Here is a 21,026-nt window from a genome sequence, read left to right on the forward strand (position 1 = left end):
AAACTTCCAAGAGTATGTTATGGAATTTTTTGATTCTACTTCACATGATATTGTTGTTTGATTGGAATATATGGTTGTATTTTCTTTGTTTCAAAAGAGATTGCTCAGAGGTTAAAGGCACTTATTTGCAAAGCCCAATAGTCTGGGTTCAATTCCCAAGTATCCACTTAGAGCCAGATGTTTAAAGTGGCTCGTTATTTGGAGTGGCAAAAGACCCTGGAATGCCTATTATTCCCTCTCTCTGCTTGCATATAAATAAATAAACAAAAATAAAAAGGTTCTCAGTTTGAAATTCTAATTTTACAGATGCTGATATGAGCTAAAGCTCTTTGAGATACTTTGTTCTTTTCAAATACTAGCTCTATATTTTACACACACACACACAAACACACACCCACCCACCCACCCCTACCTCTTTATGCAGAAAATAAGACAATTATCATGTGCAGTCTAGGGAACTGAGAGGAACTAGTACTCTGAAGGACTGGTGCTTCAAATTATGCTTCTTAGGGATAATACAAGTCAAGTTTTATCTCATTTTGCCATTACTTTATATATAACCCAAAATAATTAGGTGATTACTATGCAAATTTTCAAGAGGGACTGTGCCCTCTCAACAAATAGGAAACTGGAAGCCACCATTTCACCAATAAAACCTTTTGTCACTGGTGAGTTTAGGATTCAAAACAGTCAAATGCTTATATCAATTCAGTTTTGGCCTTGATTAACTGAATTGAAATCAATTGATACAGATAATCCAGATGATGATGCTTGAAAAATGTGACCAAATAATTGTGTTGCCTGTTTGGAAGTTAAATTCAGCTTAATTTTGCTAAAAGCATTAGTAGGGCTATGTCTGTTTGTGGAAGTTTTAGGGGGAAAATCTTTTTTTCCTTGTTCTTGGAGCATTTTTTGACTTACGTACCTTAACTCCATGAAAGATGAAGACTTTAACATATTTAAAGTAAAAATGGATGGATATAGTGCTTAATGTTGAGTAAGCATGGCTTTCTTATTGTTTATTGAATAGTTGTTATTACAGTAACAACTATTTAATAACAACTATTGTAATAACAACTATTCAATAACTAATATTATTATGATAATACTATAACTATATATTATTATTAATTAATATTGTTATTAATATTATAATTATTCAATAACTAATAATAGTTACTATTATAGCTATTTAATATAACTTATATCATGTTATATTATATGCTATTCTTTCTTTGTTGTTACTATAAATGTTTTTTCAGACCTGATGGCCAAAAGAAAAGAAGAAAATTTGTCTTTTCTTGAAAATGCTAAAAGACCAAGACAAGAAGAATTGGAAGACTTTGATAAAGATGGTGATGAAGATGAATGTACACTTTCTTTCACTAATGGTACATCTACTTTGGTAAGTACAAAATTATAATTTTCAGGTGGCATATTTATCATGTGTGTTTCATATATTTTATGATAATTTAAGGAGGTAAGAGAGGGCTGGAGAGATGGCTTAGTTGTTAAGGCATTTGCCTGTGAAGCCAAAGGACCCAGGTTCAATTCTCTAGAACCCATGTAACCCAGATGCACAAGGGGAATATGTGTCTGGAGTTTGTTTGCAGTGGCTAGAGGCCCTAGCGTGCCCATTCTCTCTCTGTCTGTCTTATCTGTCTCTCTCTGCTTGCAAATAAGTAAATAAATTATAAAGAGGTAAGAAAAATTTATGTTAACTATTAGAAAAACTAACAAAATAATGGAAGAAATAACTTCTTTGAAAGATGAGTAAAATTGACAAACAGGTACTAAGGCCAACAAAGCCAAAAGAAAAGACATGGATTGTCCAAATGAGGAATGAAGTAGGGGCCTTTATAACAGCCTGGCAAACATTAAAAGAATAAGGAAATACATGTTAATAGTTATACACACATAAATCTGAAAATTTAAGTGAAGTCATTCCTTGCAAAACAAAACAACTTATACCCCAAATGGATGAAATAATTTGCATAATTCTGAGTAAATTTAGCATTTTATCTAGTTTCAGTCATTAAAGTTAGCATTATCCACTTCTTGTACAGTTTTTAATTGGTAATACTGCTAATCTTTCAAACACTTGTGTGATTCTAATGAGTGAATTAGACAAATTGATTTTTTTTCTCTATTTTTCTTAATAGACTGCAGCAGAAGTTGGAATAATTGAGAGTATTCAGTTAAGAAACTTCATGTGCCATTCGATGCTTGGACCTTTTAAATTTGGATCTAATGTCAATTTTGTTGTAGGGAACAATGGAAGTAAGTGCTTTTGCCCTCTTTTTACTATACTTTGAGAAGACAATGTATTTTGAAATAGGTGACTGTTGATAAATATTGGGTCTGTACCTTGTAGTTTCTCTGTGCTGTTAGTCTATCTTTTCAACACTTAAAAACAATCTGAATTAAGTAGGTACATTTTTGAAGTAGCAGGTATAAACATTTCCTGTCCTTTTGTGTCCCCCGCCCCTTTGAGATAGGATCTCACTGTATCTCCCAGGCTCACCTCAAACTACTGGGCTCAACAGTATCTTGGTCTAAGCACACACCATGACATCTGGCAATTTCCTGCTTTTTTTAAAGTGTATTTACCTTGGAATTTTACTCTAGAAGTATGCCTCATTGTAGTTGAGGTAACTTTGTCTTGTACCTGAAGTAAATACAGAAACATGGCACAAATGAAGTGCCTTACAAATCCAAACCTGAAAGTAACATTTCTTGCTGTTAGGTCCGATGAGACTTTTATGAGACATGCTGATACTTAGATGAAAATTGCAGATTGTTTGGGAAGATATGAGATGTTCCAGGCAAAGGTTATTCATTCTTAAATGATCCAAGGAGTAAAAGATGTATATAGAGAATGAGGAGTGACTTTATGAAGTTTTATCACATTGTACATTGTTGGGAAGGCAGAAGCTCACATTGGAGTGCCATACTATAGGCTATTATTTTGAAAGTCTTGACAGTGTAGTACAGTTTTTTGAGTTTTATTCTGGTGTCAGTGATAAGCCAGCTAAATTTTTTGACCCAAGCAATGACTTGCCTAAAATTGTGGAGACAGACGGTCACACATTGTGTCAGGTGTGACTGAAAATAGTGCATGATCTATCTGGTGATCATGCTAGTAAAGGAAGTTAGGGTTGTGTAGCTCCACATTCCCTGTCTTGTTCTGTTTTCCCTCCTTTGTCATTTAGTCCAGAGGAAGAGACTTTATAGCGGGGAGAGGGAACAGAGTAGCACTATGGGGAGGTGGTCAGGACAAGATGAAAGGAGGATTTATGGGTTCTGAAGTTAAGATTTTTTTTTTTTTAATTTAGAAAGAATGATTTTATTAATAAAGGGGAAGTAATTGAAGCAGTATATTTGATAAAGAAGAAATAAAGTTAAAATCGTAACTTCAACAGCATTCCAGGAATTAAACCAGACAAACTATTGTGTTTTGGCCTATTTGAATTATTCTGTAGATGATAATGGTCTGGTAAGAATTGGTTGTTGGGGCTAGAGAGATGGCAGAGTGGTTAGGCGCTTGCCTGTGAAGCCTAAGGACCCCAGTTTGAGGCTCAATTCCCCAGGACCCACGCTAGCCAGATGCACAAGGGGGCGCATGCGTCTAGAGTTCGTTTGCAGTGGCTGGAAGCCCTGGCGTGCCCATTCTCTCTCTCTGCCTGTCTCTTTCTCTCCCTCTCTTTCTGTCACTCTCAAATAAATAAATAAAAACGAACAAAAAATATTTAAAAAAAAAGAATTGGTTGTTGATGGAGATCTGAAAATGGCTACCATATTCCAAGAATTGTTAAGACAATTTGAAAGTGTACCTTTCGTTATTTAACTATTAGAATAGAAAGAATTGCATATCAAAAATCTAGAAATTAAAAAGCTGGGTGTGTTGGTTCACACCTTTAATCCCAGCACTCAGGAGGCAGAGTTCAGAGGATCGCAGTGAGGTTGAGAATACCCTGAAATTACAGAGTGGATTCCAGGTTAGCCTGAGCTAGAGTGAGACTCTACCTTGTAAAACAAAACAAAACAAAATCTAGAAATTGAAGATCTAAATTGCTGTTTTTTCCCTATTTATATTTATTTGTTCATTCAACAAATGTATGTGCTGATTTTGAGGATCCATCTTTTTGTAAGAGATAATATTCCTGACCATATGCCCCTTATATTTGAGAGAGACTGAAACCAGTTTTTGGTGTCTGGGGAGATAGCTTTTTGTTAATGCACTTGCTTGCTAGATCTGCCAGCTGGGATCAGTTACTGACACCCATGTGAGCTGTCCACACAAAATGACACTAATGTCTATTGTTCATTTGTAGCTGCAAGAGGCCCTGTCATGCCCACGTGCCACATACACATGTATACATACATGAACAAACAAAACAAGGTTATGATATAAGTTGTAATTGTAATTAAATATATTGAAAAGTGATGTACATTAAATACATATATGTAAGTGAAGGGATAGATTTGTTTAATAGTTTGATAGGTCAAGGTGATGAGAGCTTCAAGTATTGGCCGTTTTTTTTTCTAGTTCTTTATTAGCAGCAAAAATTTGTTATCTTCTGGGCTTGGTGGTGCACGCCCTTAATCCCAGCACTCAGGAGGCAGAGGTAGGAGGATCGCTGTGAGTTCGAGGCTACCCTGAGACTCCATAGTGAATTCCAGGTCAGCCTGGGCTAGAGGGTGAGACCCTACCTCAAAAAGCAAAAAAAAAAAAAAAAAAAAAAAAAAAAAAAATTGTTATCTGAAATATACTAGCCTTCTTAGTAGTGTCCCCCAAACAATTTTAATATACTTTGCTGCCTTAGCACTGAAATAAAATTATAATTGATCTTACAGCATTTTATTTCAAATTGGGACTCATTCAGAAATCTTTGTATGTCAAGTGATAGAAGTTAGCATTTTCTTTTCTGATTTTTTTTTTTTTTAATGCCTTTAATTCCAGCACTTGGGAGGCAGAGGTAGGAGGATCTCTGTGATTAGACCAGCCTGAGAATACACTGTGAATTCCAGGTCAGCCTGGGCAAAACCCTACCTTGGAAAAACCAAATACATATATTTGAAAGCAGAGGCAAGAGAGACAGACACAATGGGTGCTCTGGGCCTCCAGCAGATGCAAATGAACTCCACGTGCATGTGCCACTGTGCATCTTTACATGGGTACTGGAGAATCAAACCCAGGCCGTTAGACTTTACAGGCAAGTGAGTGCCTTGACCGCTGAGCCATCTCTTGAGCCCAATCCACTGTATTTTAGTTCTATTTATTTATTTGAGTGTGTGTGTTTTCAAGGTAGGGTCACTTCTAGCCCAGGCTGACCTTAAATTCACTCTAGTCTCAGGTGGACCTTGAAATCACGGCGATCCTTCTACTTCTGCCTTCCAACCACCAGGTAAATTTTTAACATTTGTTTCTTTAGGTGGAAAGAGTGCGGTCCTCACAGCTCTCATAGTTGGTCTTGGTGGAAAAGCAGTTGCTACTAATAGAGGATCCTCTTTAAAAGGTTTTGTGAAAGCTGGACAGAAGTAAGTGCTTTCTGCATGTATTTTTGTTTCTTTAGTGAGAAACAGTTGCTTTAAAATCTCAGTTCATAAAGACATCAGGGAAAATAATGTGACTGTGTAGATGAGATGGAGTCCAGGCTGACCTCAATTTGCTATGTAACTTCTTAACATCTTGCCTGTCCTTGTAAGCCCTGGGATTATGAACATGTGCTACCATGCTCAGAATATTGATCCTTTTTGCCATAGTTTGCTTTAATATAACTATGTATTGTCAAATGTGCATCATTATGAATTTGATGAATTTGCTGCTTTTTGCCTACTAGCAGCTCTTTTTTTCAGGCTGGCAAGTGTCCTCCTTTCCTTCCTTTTATTTTTTCTGTCTTCTTGTCCATCAGATAAATGTTCATGCTCATCAGACCCTCTGTTCTTTTTCATACTATGTCAGAAAAATTTACCAAATTGTTGTATTCTCTCCCAGTATGTGTGGCTTCTTATTTTCTTTAATAGAAACCTTGATATGATAGAGTGTAATATTGACCTTGCTGCTTAGTGTTCTATCCATTTAACTTCTCCCTATTTTATTATTCAAAAGTAGAATAGGGGGCTGTTTGCCTGCAAAGCCAGAAGACCCAGGTTCAATTCCCTAGGACCCACATTAGCCAGATGCACAAGGGGGCACATGTGTCTGGAGTTCATATGTGTGGCTGGAGGCCCTGGCATGCCCATTCTTTCTCTCTCAAATAAATAAATACACACACACACACACACACACACACACACATAAAATATATATTTTAAAATAAAATGGGAACAGGATATGAATCAGGATTGCTAGCAGCTTATAAATTTCCAAAGCCTTAGGAATCTTAACCTTAAGCCATGACTAACTTGATATAAGCAAAGAAAAGATATCCAGAAAATCATTTCCCATGCTCAGTGGTCTTGAAAGGGAATCATTTGAAAAAAATTCTCTAGCATGCTTTCTGGTTTTGCTTATCTTATTTGGATCCCATCCCAACAAAGTGTCTCCTTGCCCTCTGCTTCCCTAAACAAGTTGTCTTTAAGATAACCTCAGGCTTGTTCCAGATTGACAGACCAGACTCCACACAACAGGATGCGGATGTTAAGTGTTTAGACGAAGAGTCCATTAAGAGAGACTTGTGGTCCTTAGTGGGCCAGCTCATCTGCAACTATGACAGACTAAGGCAATAAAACAAAGGAGATTTTTATGGATACCAAATGCTTCAGAGTGGGAGGAAAGGAAAGATGAATACTAATAGGTTTTGAAAATCTCTGATATTATCTCCTTTTTTTAAAAAAAAGTATTAGTAAAAGGTAGGTATAATGGCTCACCCTTATAGTCCCAGTAATAGGGAGTTTGAGGCAGAAATATTGCTGCATATTCAAGGCCAGCATGTACTTTTAACATATGTACCAGGTTAGCCAAGTCTATGTAGTAAGGTGCTATCTCCAAAAACAAAGAACAAGAAACCTGGCATGGTGGCCTACACCTCTAATTCCAACACCCGGGGGGGTAGAAGTAAGAGGGTCTTCATGAGTTTGAGGCCAGCCTGTGCTAAAACTGAGTTTCAGATCAGTCTGGACTGGAGTGAGAGACACCCTGACTCAAAAAAGAAAACAGGGCTGGGCATGATGGCACATGTTTTTAATCCCAGCCCTCAGGAGGCTGAAGTAGGAGGATCACTGAATTTGAGACAGCCTGAAACTACATAGTGAATTCCAGGTCAGTCTGGCTAGAGTGAGACCCTGCCTTGAAAAACTGAGGGGTAGGAGGGGGGAGTTAGTACAGAGGAGGTTGAGGTCTGGTGAATGATTTTGTCTTTATCAGCTCTGTTTTAAAATACATTTTATGTTTTCCTCTATTGATAGTCATGTCCTTGGAAGTCAGTAGTTTGTCTAAGGTAGGATTTTTATAAACATGATTCAGGACAGGTTGAAAATGTTTGCTTGGGTTTCATTACTTCCCAAGTCAGGGGAAGACTTCAAAGTATTTAGCTTAGACATAAAACATTAGTATAAGGTTCAGGAGTGACCAAGACCATGGAGATCACTCTGAGGCAAAGATGAAAGCTTTTATTCTGGAAATACATGACTCTCAAGAGTGGAGCAAAGTCACCTTCTGAGAGTACAGATAGTGTACTATATAGAGTTCTTCAGTTGTGAGAAGGTGAGGAACGGAAATAGCTAGGGTGTGAGACCAGAACCATGACCAAGTGGGAGGTAAGGAGGCAGGAAACCTAGACCTGGGGCATTTTTAGGGAAGGAAGGGATCATGGCTGGGTGGTTTCTTGAGGAATGTGGATGACCTTATGTCTCTGTTGCCATCCTGCTGACTCCATTTTGGCCTGACATAACATTCCAGCCTTTTGTTAAAGATAAGAAATGAAGGTTAATTTTTTTTATGCTGACTGTAAGGGTGATGAGCTCTTATGAGAGAGGCTGGATAATGCAGTCAATGGGTGTCTCTTCAGGGAGGTTGCAAGGAGGCAGTTTCATGGTGGCTAGAGGTGTCAGAGTGGTGAGATCGACAGCACTAGTGTAGCATGTTATGTCTTGGTGCTGAGCGAAGCAGAGACTTCTTTCATACCATCGCTGTATTGAGCTGGATTCAGGGCAGTCCCTGGCAGACACCTCTTATAGAAAAAGTGAGGGAGATGGCCTTTGTGCATGAGAAGACAGAAGGGAGACTAAAGGAGCTTGTTATTCTTGCCTACAGCTATGACATCAAAACACCAGGTGTAAAGGAAGGATGAGCATTCAGGGGTGAGAGAGAGAGGGCTTGGGACAACAGGAGGCAGAGGGGCATTTTAGGATTAGGGGAAGAGTAGGAACACAAGAGAGTTTTAAGTTTGAGAATGACCATTGGGTAGGCAGTATACTTATCCCTGGGTGAGATAGGGTAAGGGCTAAGGAAGGAGGGGGCCTGAGGAATGGCTCTGATTCTTGCTAAAGCAAGTGGGAGGAGCTGGGGTCAGGGTAGGTGAAGTTAATCCAGGACAGGCACAGGCAGAAGACTTGAAATAATGTTAGAGTCTAATATTGTAAGTCAGCATCAGACAGGGGAGCCTTTTAGTCCAAATTATTGTTCATAATGGAGTTATATTTTTCTTACTGGGTGATTAAGAACATGTATGCTACCAAAATTAACTTTATATTTTGGAGGACAATAACTATGCTGTAGAAGAGACTTTCAGGGACCTGTGAGGAATTCTATGACTCTCAGCATTGTAATCTGCCAGGATAAGTCAAGGCCATGCTGAACAAGTTGCCCTTCCTCTTTTGGGAAGCTTGGAGGACTGATTTTCCTCCGGTGTGATTCTCCTGTTGCAGATACATTGACTTTGAATTCATTTCTGGGTCTCCACATCCTCTGTGATCAAGAAGACAGGTAATTTACCAGAGGCTAAAAGTTCAAGTGTCACATCATTTCCTGTGGCCTTTTGACCTGGGAGTGGGAACCAAAATATTGGTTATCCTTTTAACTCCAGTGTTCTCAATTGATTTTGGCTTCTACATATGGTTATTACTCACTCAGAGAAACTGTGCATATTTGTTTAGCAGAACAGATTAGTTAAAAAGGGTGCAGAACATATCTGGTTAGCAAAGCAGATCTAGTTAAAGAATGACACAATAGTTTAAAATCATTATGATTAATATTTAAGTTTAGTTATCAGGTGACAGTGTAAGCTGTGTCTGGGATATAGAAAGCATGCACATTCTATCTTTTAAGTATCTGTCAGTATAGGCAGAACATTTTGGTAGCCCTGAAAACAATATTAATTATTTTATCAATAACTTTAAGACAATTTAATCTAGAAATTGTATGTTAGGAAAAGACAAGATGGTATAAAAATTGTCAACTTTGGCTAGTCTGCATACCAATGCAAGTACCAGTTACCTCCGAAACTAGAAGTAGAACAGCAATTTAAGATTTATTTTTCTACCACTGGAAACATGTTTCAAGTATCAATATCTCTGTAAGCTACAAACTTAAGATACCCGAAATGAGACAAGTAAGTGAAACCTTGACTGAGACTGATTATACATAGCTCAAGAATAAAATAAAACTTGGTCATTGTTGAGTTACGTTAGAGACAATATGACAGACATGGTAATTTCTTAAATAAGTACTGTTTACCATTGAAAAATTTTAAGGCTTAACTAAAGAAATATTTATGACTGTTATATGAAGCTTTGACAAACTATATTAACATTGTTTGTATACAGTGGATTTTCCCAAGTTATGGGGAGCTTTTTCAGTTTTTCTAAGAACAAAATCACAATAAGTCACTTTTTATAAAACTTAGATTATAACCTCAGTGATAATCATCTAGCAAAATCAGCTTGAACAAGACATTTCCCCTTCACATACTTATTCATTCATTCATTTTTTCAGAAGTTGCACATTTCTATTTTATTTACAACTTCAGAGACTAAAATCAAAACTTGTTACCAAGCAGGGTGTCAGGAGAGGCTGAGGGAGCTGGAGGAACTGTAGGAGCTGTTGGGGCGAGGTAGCTAGAAGGACCTGGTAAGAAAAGCAGATAGAACAGAGAGAAGGCTATGCATGTAGAGTGAAAAATAGGGTATTTTTGGGCCATTTACCTGTATGTACATTGGCAGAAGGTGTTTTTTTTTTTTTTTTTATCAGTGAGAATTTGGAAACCAAAAGCATCATTCTCAGACTATTTGGACCTATTGTCCATCCAGCTTATGAATGTGGCCAAACAGAGTTGCAAAGAAAGATAAGATGTCGTCCAACAATCGTAGAGGCTTTAAGTTCTTAAGGAGACAGGGAGAGAGCAAAACAAGGGTGAGAGAAAAATAAACCAGAGCTTAAGCTGGGTTTACACAGAACACCAATATGACCCCCTAGCCTGTTAGAATTAACAGGGCCTGCACGTCCCACATGGGCAGAGGCTGTACAGGTTGCAACTGTCAGCTTTTTAGTCTGTCAGTGGGCAAGGAGGGCAACTGCAGGTTTATTTTGAATTTTATCACTTCCTGAATTTGAATTTTAGAAGAGAATTCAATGGCTGGATGCAGACATGTATATTTTACCTCAATTTTTGGAGATGGGGATGTGGACTGATGGTTATTACTAAAATCTTCATTAAAAAAAATTTTTTTTTATTTATTTGAGAGTGACAGACAGAGAAAGAGGCAGATAGAGAATGGGCGCGCCAGGGCTTCCAGCTACTGCAAAGGAACTCCAGACATGTGCACTCCCTTGTGCATCTGGCTAACATGGGTCCTGGGGAATCAAGCCTCAAACTGGGGTCCTTAGGCTTCACAGGCAAGCACTTAACTGCTAAGCCATCTCTCCAGCCCCAAAATCTTCCTTTCTTTCAGGGCATGAACCAGTTGCTTTCTCATTGCTGGGAGAAAACATCAGACCAAAAGCAGCTTATGGAAGGAAAGGGTTTATTATGGCTTATAGTTTTGATGGAAAGTTTCCATTATAGTAATGAAAGCATGGCAGGAGCTGCCATCTGGTGTCACGTTATCACGTCAGCATTAAGAAAATAGAAAAAAGTGCAAAAGCATCAAGTAGAACTGGACTATAAGTACTGTAAGGCCTGCCCCTGTGACAGATCTCCTCCAGGGAGGTCTTAGTAGTACTTCCTTGGTAGTACCACCAACTAGGGATTCAGCAAACATGATTCTGTGGAGGCCATATTATATTAAAACCACCACATGGCTCTTGCACATGAGCCTAGCAAATGCTGCATTCTGTCATCTAGCACACTGAAACTCACAGTTGTTGTTTTTTTATCTGCATTTCCTGTGAATGGGAAGTTTTGAAGTTTGCAGATTCATGGAAACATTTGTTTTGTCAATGGTTTCATTTAATTGCCAATTAAAATAGTTGTTTTGGCAGATGCTCATATGAATCAAGGAAAATAGTGTCTGCTTTTATATGTCAAAAATTCTCTTAATGCCTTTCACTAACATATTTTTCTGCCAATTGTTATTTTAATACAAATTAGAATAGAAAAGTAATGCTTTTTAAAAATGTATCTTAAGGGCTGGAGAGATGGCTTAGCGGTTAAGCGCTTGCCTGTGAAGCCTAAGGACCCCGGTTCGAGGCTCGGTTCCCCAGGTCCCACGTTAGCCAGATGCACAAGGGGGCGCACGCATCTGGAGTTCGTTTGCAGAGGCTGGAAGCCCTGGCGCCCCCATTCTCTCTCTCTCCCTCTATCTGCCTTTCTCTCTGTGTCTGTCTATCTCAAATAAATAAAAATTTAAAAAAAAAATGTATCTTAAAATAAAAATAATTTCAGCTTTTATTTATTTATTTATTTGAGAGTGACAGAGAGGGAGAGGGAGAGAAAGATAATGAGAATGGGCGCACCTGGGCCTCCAGCAGCTGCAAACAAACTCCATTATGTATGTGCCCCCTTGTGCATCTGGTTTACGTGGATCCTGGGGAATCAAGCCTCGAGCCAGGGTCCTTAGGCTTCATAGGAAAGCACTGAACTGCTAAGCCATCTCTCCAGCCCACTTTCAACTTTTATTTTATTTTATTTTTTTTTAAATTTTATTTATTTATTTATTTGAGAGCGACAGACACAGAGAGAAAGACAGATAGAGGGAGAGAGAGAGAATGGGCGCGCCAGGGCTTCCAGCCTCTGCAAACGAACTCCAGATGCATGCGCCCCCTTCTGCATCTGGCTAACGTGGGACCTGGGGAACCGAGCCTCGAACTGGGGTCCTTAGGCTTCACAGGCAAGCGCTTAACTGCTGAGCCATCTCTCCAGCCCTTTTTTTTTTTTTTTTAATTTTATTTCACTTTCAACTTTTAAACCCTTAAAAACGACAACAGAAGATATCAGACAGATTTTTATTTTTAACATTCATAATTGTAATGTTTACAAAGCCTTAAGAAATTTTGAGATCTGCATTATATATTTTTTAATTTAAAACTGACGTAAACACAAAAGTTGGTACCACGTAATACTTTAGTGTATACTTTATTATGTTCAAATCAGGTTAAAAAGATCTGTCTTAAAATTTGTCATATTTTGGACAGACCTGTTTTTGTTGTTTTATTTTTGTAATGCATGAGTGTTGTATATGGTGGACGTCCCCCTTTGGTATCCCTTGAACTTGCCTAGAGCTGGAGGTACGTACTTCTGGTGGCCGGAATGGATGTTCCCTCCATCACTCTTCTGCCTGGTCTTTTTTGGAGTTCTAGTCTCTTTGTTTTAGGTTTTCTGCTCTACTGTGGGACTGGAATTAGAGATGGGTGTGGCCACACCTGGCTGTTGATGTGACTCTAGAGATTTGACCTCAGGTTTTCATGCTTGTGCAGGAAGCACATTTAACTGTTGAGTCATATCTCTAGCCCAGTTGTTTATGTTTTTATTTTTTCTTCGAGGTAGGGTCTCACTCTAGCCCAGGCTGACTTGGAATTTACTGTGTAGTCTCAGGGTGGCCTCAAACTCGCGGCGATCCTCCTACCTCTGCCTCCTGAGTGGTGGGATTAAAGGCGTGCGCCACCATGCCCGGCTCAGTTGTTTGTTTTTTGACAGAAGATCTTTTTGTAGTACAGGTTGGCCTCAAACTAACAGCAGTTCTTCCTTAGCCTTCAAGTGCTGGGATTACAGATTTATAATGCCATGCCTAGCTATCATTTTGTAAAGTGAAATATCTCAAAATACCTTGTAGCTTTTTGAAATGCATAGCATACTATTATCTGTAATCATGTTTTTCTATATAATAGCACCTCAGTACCTCCTCCTCTGCAACCTAGTACCTACCTCCACAGCTTATATTTCCTGCTAGCAATTTATTTTTTTCATTGTGAAGCAATTGAAAATTTGAAATTGCCTCCCTTAACCCTAATCTTAGAAAATGTTACTACTTTACTCTGTGATTCTTAACTTAGAATTCTGAAAGGCCTTTCCTTTTGTATAATGCTTTGTTACACAATTCATGGTTGTCACAATAAAATCTTCCTTATATGGTTCTTACAATAAAATGTATAACATGTCTTGAAACAACCAGATCTTAGTTTTAATGCAAATGTGAAAGTATTTTTATGTATAGAATAGTCAACTTTTATGAAGTTTCTCCTCTCAAATTTTTTTTTGGTCAGGAACAATTTTTCTAATATTTTTTAGTAGACCATGATTAACCATTCGCTGTCGATGTAAAGGTAATCTTCAAAGTAATTAGATTATTTGAGGAGGTTTTGTAAATACTGGAATTGTGGTAACTTAGTTTTATATGTGCACAGGACTTGCTGTGACTTAGCTTAATCTTGTTCTAGCTCAGCAGATATCTCAATAACATTAAGGAACCGAGGAGATGATGCCTACAGGGCCAATGTGTATGGCAACTCTATAGTTGTGCAACAACACATCAGCATGGATGGAAGTCGGTCTTACAAACTCAAAAGTGAAAAAGGTTTGTTGGTTTTCCTTTCGTTTACTATAAAATTATTAATAATACTCATTTCAAAAGCATGATTTTGGTATTATCTTCCAAGAATCTTGAAGTGTTATAACATGATCAATTGTTTTTTGTTTTTTTTTTGAGGTAGGGTTTCACTCTGGCCCACGCTGACCTGGAATTCACTATGTGTTCGTAGGGTGCTTTGAACTCATGGCAATCCTCCTACCTCTGCCTCCTGAGTGCTGGGATTAAAGGCAAGCGCCACCATGTCCAGCTGATCAATTATTTTTACATATATATACACGTATAGGTACATGAATATATTAACTTAGTTTTTACCATTGGAAATTCTAAAAGCAACACCATGTATATAGGCCATGTTATTTTCTTATGTCCTGACCGCCTTTCATCCCTGTGAAAGAGATAGCAAGAGTTGGAAAGGACATAAAAGAGGAAGTGAGTAGTTAGTGTTATTGAAATGGAAAGGTAGGCAAGGAGTAAAGTAAAATTTTTAGCTATAGGAGGAAATAAGCACTGTCAGTTTACTGGTGCCTTTTTCCTCCTCAACATACTTGTGCCATGTCCCTGGATCAACATATACGAACCTGTTTTGTTGTTCCAATAGAAGGCAATTAATGTTAGTATTTACAGTTGACTGTACATTATTCTTGTGGAATACTGCACAAGAAGAAATCTGGTCACTTTATTTTTGTTTTTGTACCTAGGTGCTATAGTTTCTACTAAGAAGGAAGAGCTGATTGCAATTCTTGATCATTTTAACATCCAGGTAATTGCTAAATTTGTTTTTTAGATTAATTTATGCAACTTCTTTTTAATTGATGTGGTTTAAAAAGTTTGTGGAATATGAACAGTTGAGATGATTTCATAAAGTAGTTGACGACAAGAATATGTTGTCTTCAGTGAACTTCATTAGCATTTACCAATTCAATACACATTTTTCATGTATGACATGACAATTTTTTTTAAATTTAATTTATTAGTTTTCTTTTCAGTAAATACAGGCAGTTTGGTACCATTATTTAGGCTCATCTGTGATCTACCCCCTCCCATTAGACCCTCCTTGCTAATGAAAATGGGTTGTGCATTGTGGAGTTAGCCCCCAGTTATTGGTATGATAAATGTCTCTGCAAATCATGACCCAACATGTGACTCTGACATTCTTTCCGCCCCCTCTTCCGCAAAATTTCCCTGAGCCATGTTGGGTTCATTTTTGGTCTACTTCAGTGATGAGGTGTTGGGGGCCTCTGAGGCTCTGGCTCTCTGGTTTGGTAGGAGTTGATTTTTCTCTGTGTTGGTCTCCTTCCCCTTTGTGTTGGTATCCAGTTCACAGGAAAACATCACCCTTGCTTATTTCGCCAGTTGTCCTTAGTTTCAGTTGGGCCCCTTTAGAGGTATGTTGGGGCAGCTCTCTTCTTAGGATCTGCATCTATCTGGAAAAGAGAAGCAGATTCTCCAACGGAGAGTAAGTTAGCACCCGGAAAATTGAGATAACACTTTTTTGACAGACAGTATGATAGGTGTAGGCCCTCTTATACCCCGTGATTGATGGTAGCTTGATGTTGTAGAGTGGGCTTGTGTTTGGGTATGGTTCTGACTTGTTTCCCAGCTCCAGCTATGGGTCTAGTACCACTGAGTGGATCAGTTAGCCAAATCAAGAGCAGTTGGTTCCTCACCATGGCTGTGTACCACTATTGCACTTGTGTGGGCATCACATCAGGTTATTTGTTGCTAATTAGGTTAAACAATGTGTTGCTTGGACAGATCTTGGTCATTTCCCCCAGTCGCTTATGTAGCACCTTCTGGCACTAGACACGCTGACTGTCTGGGGACTGACTCTCTCCTGGCTTCCAGCCATGTCATTCCAATTTCCGCATCAGCTGCGTATAGAGTCTTCAGCAATAGGGTCTTACCACTGGCCTTTAGTGGGTCATCAAGTACTCTGACAGAAGTCTGTCATTGTTTTGAGAAACCTTGTAGGTTTCTCTGATCAAAAACTCATTGTGGATGGTAGGCCCAAGCTGGAAGTGGGGGTTACAGGTCAGTGTCCACTAAGAAATTGAGGAAAAAGATAACTAATATACAAGAGTTAGTGAGGAAAGAGATAGAGGGGAGAGGGAGAGAGGGAGGGAGGGAAGATGTAGGAGATTTAGGTCAGTCTTGATTCTACCCTCTCCAGTGTCTTGTGGTTCAGGTGTTTCCTGTAAGGGTCTAGTGAAGGTTCAGCCATTTGGTCTGTCTTTTAGGAAGTAGAATTTTATGGTACCATTGCCGATTGGGTCCGGATTACTGTTTTCTACCCTTTGATTCCCTCCCCGCCCTCCCATCCATCTTATTGTCTAGTCCATGAGGTGCTTGCTGGGTATGTAAGGCATCTTGGGCAGATTCAGGTTAGGTGTTGCAGATGAGTGAGACTATGTGTCGATTTTTTTTCTGTGATTGGGTAAGTTCGCTGAGAATGATCTGTTCCATGTTCAAACATTTTTCCTCAAATTTCTTTATGTCATTTTTTCTTACTGCTGTATAGAATTCCATTGTGTAGATATACCACATCTTTGTTATCCATGCTTCTAATGATGGACATCTGGGTTGATTCTAGCTTTTAGCTATTACGAATTGAGCCGCTACAAACATGGTTGAGGAACAGGCAATTGACAGAGGAAGAGATACAAATGGCAAACACATACTTAAGAAAATGTTCATCATCCCTAATCATCAGAGAAATGCAAATTAAAACAACTATGAGATTCCACCTTACCCCAATAAGGATAGCCAACATCAAAAGGTCAAATGAAAATAAATGCTGATGAGGATGTCAAGAAGCCGGGACACTCATTCACTGTTGGTGGGAATGCAGGATGGTACAACCACTTTGGAAAGCAATATGGAGACTCCTGAAAAAGCTGACTATAGAAATACCAACAGACCCAGTTATACCATTACTGGGCATCTACCCTAAAACCTTCAAACCAAAAGCCAGAGAGATTTCCTCAACCATGTTTGTAGTGACATGACAATTTAATAGAGCATTAAAGAATGTCTCATCTATATTGGTATATATAGAATTTATAACCTATAAGATTTCATTGCTTTCTGCCATAGTCACAATAGCACCATTGTTCCCTAAATGTGATTTCAGAAAGAAAATTATTCTAGGACAATAAAACATTTCTTTATGTAATTTGAAGCTGTTGATATTACATTTGTAGGGGACAAGATTTGAGGGCTTTCTGCTAAGATACTTTGAATTAATTAATTAAAAATTACACATGCAGGGGTGGAAAGATAACAGTTAAAGTACTTGCCTACAAGGCCAAAGGACCCAGGTTTGATTCTCACATAAGGAATCACAAAGGGTCACTGTGCCTGGAGTTCATTTGAACTGGCTGGAGACCCTGCTATACCCATTCTTTCTCTGTCTGCCCCCCCAATAAACAAATAAAATATATATTTTAAAATTAAGTGTCTATAGTGCCTTAGCATTAGGACTAGAGTTGTCTTTAGAGGTCACCTGCTTCAGGCCCTTTATTTGCAAGTGAGAAAGTAGGAGCCAGAAAAAAGTATATACTGAAATTTTTATGGATGAGGCTATTAGTAGGGTCCATATTGGAACTCAGACATTCCTGTTTCTTTCTTGTGTTCTATATATGCCTGTACTGGCCTTAATACCAAAAGTAGTCAAAAAGAAAAAGAACAAGTAAGTGAAATGCTGTTAAAAGTAACTTTTTTTTTTTTTTAATTTCAGGTGGATAATCCAGTGTCTGTTTTGACACAGGAGATGAGCAAGCAGTTCTTGCAGTCTAAAAATGAAGGTGATAAATACAAAGTAAGAGTCATCAATGTAAATACATACCAATCTACCTCCAAAAGTACAGGCCATACTTGCTCACATATCAGATACTGGGGTTGTTTTCCTTCAAAGTAATCAATTTAATAATGTAGGAGTAGATTAGAAAATTTGCATCAAGGTGTTAAGTATAATTTCTTGGTAGATGATTGTTTTTACTTTTTGATTTTCATTCTGAAGGAGTATATTATTTTAAAGAATAATCTTCACAGAGATAGAAATGAATAATTGACCATATATAATAACTTACAAATTTAAAACCATCTAAAACTTCAAAAGCTAATAAAATTTGATTGCTGCTAAAGCTTGGTATGTGGTATTTTGAAGATTTAGGATGCATTAAGACCAAAAATATGGTGCTGGAGAGATGGCTTATAGTAGTTAAGGCATGTGCTTGTGAAATCTTAAGGATCCATGTTTCACTCTTCAGATTCCATGTAAGCCAGATACACAAGGTGACACAAAGTCACACATGTGCACAAGATGGTGCATGTGTCTGGAGTTTGGTTACAGTAGCTGGAGGCCCTGACATGCCAATCTTCTCTCTGTCTCACTCTTGCTGTTGGTCTCCTGCATAAAAAAATTAATTAAAAAAAAATTCCAGTGTGTTGGGCTTGCCAAAAAATAAAAAAGACCAAAAATAGGAATGTTAATCTGTCATTTTTTTTTTAATTTTTTTTTAAATTTTTTTTTGTTCATTTTTTATTAATTTATTTGAGAATGCTAGAGAGAGAGAAAGAGACAGAGAGAGAGAGATTGAGAATGGGCGCGCCAGGGCTTCCAGCCACTGCAAACGAACTCCAGACGCGTGTGCCCCCTTGTGCATCTGGCTAACGTGGGTCCTGGGGAACTGAGCCTCGAGCCGGGGTCCTTAGGCTTCACAGGCAAGCGCTTAACCGCTAAGCCATCTTTCCAGCCCTTAATCTGTCATTTTTGCTTAAAAAATGGAAAAAGTTTTGAAATTTCAAAATTGCATTATTCATATCCAAAGGTGTTTCTTTTGTGGACTGTAGTTGAACATGCAGATGTGAACATAGCATGTTCAATAAATCTGAATCTGAATCTGAAATAAAGCTGTATCCTTTTTGTTTATATGCACATGTCTTGTTTTTTATTCTCTTCATGTAATTGGTCTTAAAGTTTTCAGGGACAAAATTTCTCTGTCATATAGAAGCTTACAGATTCCTAGTTGTGCTTTTCTGTTTGCCAATTTAGTTTTTCATGAAAGCAACTCAACTTGAACAGATGAAGGAAGATTATTCATACATTATGGAAACAAAGGAAAGAACGAAGGATCAGATAAATCAAGGAGAAGAGGTTTGTAAAACTATAAATTTCACTTAGATGAGCCAGATTCTTACAGTGCTAAGTTAATGGTATCATGCAGTACTTTATGTATGTGTATTATACTAATGACATTTTTGTAGCACTCAGAAATATGTTCAGTTTAGTTTTTCTATTCAAGGTACCTTTTTTTGTGCTAATGGGTATACCCATGTATTGGTTCTCCAAGACTTTATACTAGAGGGTGAGGCCATACACTTACCATTGATCGATGAATTGGTTCTCACTATACATAGTTTGAAAATGTTAATTAACATTTATTTTATTGGACTAACAAAAACAACCATCATGCTGGTGTTAAGCCTAATACACACAGATCATTTCATACATTAGATTGCTCATTCATTAGCAAACTGTTAATTTTTTTTTTTTTCAAGGTAGGGTCTCACTCTAGTCCAGGCTGACCTGGAATTCACTGTGTAATCTCTGGCTGGTCTCGATCTCATGGTGATTCTCCTACCTTGGCCTCCCAAATGCTTGTATTAAAGGCATGTGCCACCATGCCTTGCAATGTTTTATTTATGTGCAAGGAGAGAGAATGAGTGAGCTAGGGCCTCCAGTGACTGCAGGTGAACTCCATCCTGCACTGCTTTGTGCTTCTGGCTTTACATGGGTACTGGGGAATTGAACATGGGTCATTAGGCACTATTCTTTAATCATATAATTGTTTGGTAGCCTCTGTAACATCAAATCACTGGAATTTTGAGTCCCTCCTGTCAACCATGGCTTATTGTCTTTACTTTTTACATTTACGTTTTACACTCTTTTTTTTAAAAAAAATATTCATTTATTTAATTTGAGAGAGAGAATGGGCACACCAGGTCCCCTTGCAGGTACAAATGAAATCCAGACATAATGCACCTCTTTGGGCATTTGGCTTTATGTGGGTACTGGGGAATGGAACCCTGGTCCTTTGGCTGTGCTGGCAAAGTCCTTAACTACTGAGCCATCCAACCCTGTTTTGTTCTCTTTAGATCTCTAAATTTCTTTCATTTTTCCTTTTGTGAGGCAAGCACAACAGACTGGTCTTTTCTTTTTATAAGAGGTGTGTGTGGGGGGGCATACACACACACATACAAAATTGGCATGCCAGGGTCTACAGCCATAGTAACCAAACATCAGAAGCCTGTAATTGAGCACTAGAACACATTGGGCATGCATTATATTGTGTTTTTGGCTTACTTGGTGTCTGGCAAGTGGAACATGGTCTTTAGGCTTCTCAGGCAAGCACCTTAACCTCTAATCCATTTTTCCAGCCCAGCTTCCTAAAATCTTAACTTTCTGGTAATCAGAAACCTCAAAATCATGAGACTTCACATTATAAGTATTCATTCATTACTTTTTTTCTTTCCTTTTTTGAGTTAGAGCCTTGTTCTAGCTCAGGCCAGCCTGGAATTAACTACATAGTCTCACTGTGGCCTTGAACTCACAGTGATCTTCCGACCTCTGCCACCCGAGTTGCTGGGGTTAAAGGCATGTCAGGCTTACTCACTACTTTCAAATCCCACCAGTTTTAGATGATTCTGTATCATATTGTTACCCCCCACCACCACCCCTGCCCCATACTGTTTTTTTATTTTATTTTATTTTTTTTCCTTTTAGCACAGGATTATATTTTATGAATAAAATATTAATGGACAATTGAAAATATTTGAAATAAAACATAATAAGACCTTAGGAACTTAAGCAATTAGAGTATATAATCTAACAACTGTTTTGTTTTAAATACCAATTGAGCTTTTCAGAAACTTTTTAGCTTGCCTTTTTGGGTTAGAATGATATTCTGGCTTTCTTCCATGTTTTTGAAAAATACAATTTATAAGTTAGGTTATAGTTGTAGCCTTAATGTGAAAATGTAAAAATCAAAATTAGTGCA

General features: G+C 38.1%; 1 protein-coding gene across 2 annotated transcripts in view; it reads left to right on the forward strand.

Annotated features, from left to right (window-relative positions):
• Positions 1-21,026, forward strand: part of Smc6 (structural maintenance of chromosomes 6) — an 85,145-nt gene that overhangs the window by 4,888 nt on the left and 59,231 nt on the right. The window contains exons 2-8 of one of the 2 annotated variants that reach the window (XM_004663785.2): positions 1,263-1,405; positions 2,163-2,280; positions 5,436-5,541; positions 13,817-13,953; positions 14,667-14,728; positions 17,705-17,785; positions 19,022-19,123. In XM_004663785.2, coding sequence (XP_004663842.1) covers positions 1,268-1,405; positions 2,163-2,280; positions 5,436-5,541; positions 13,817-13,953; positions 14,667-14,728; positions 17,705-17,785; positions 19,022-19,123 — 744 coding nt within the window. In that variant the 5' untranslated portion in view covers positions 1,263-1,267. Of the gene's footprint in view, positions 1-1,262; positions 1,406-2,162; positions 2,281-5,435; positions 5,542-13,816; positions 13,954-14,666; positions 14,729-17,704; positions 17,786-19,021; positions 19,124-21,026 lie in introns of those variants that run through there. The other variant, XM_045149990.1, reaches the window with a different exon arrangement.

The sequence above is a fragment of the Jaculus jaculus genome, chromosome 5, assembly GCF_020740685.1.
Source record: "Jaculus jaculus isolate mJacJac1 chromosome 5, mJacJac1.mat.Y.cur, whole genome shotgun sequence".
In the NCBI taxonomy this organism is placed as follows: domain Eukaryota; kingdom Metazoa; phylum Chordata; class Mammalia; order Rodentia; family Dipodidae; genus Jaculus; species Jaculus jaculus.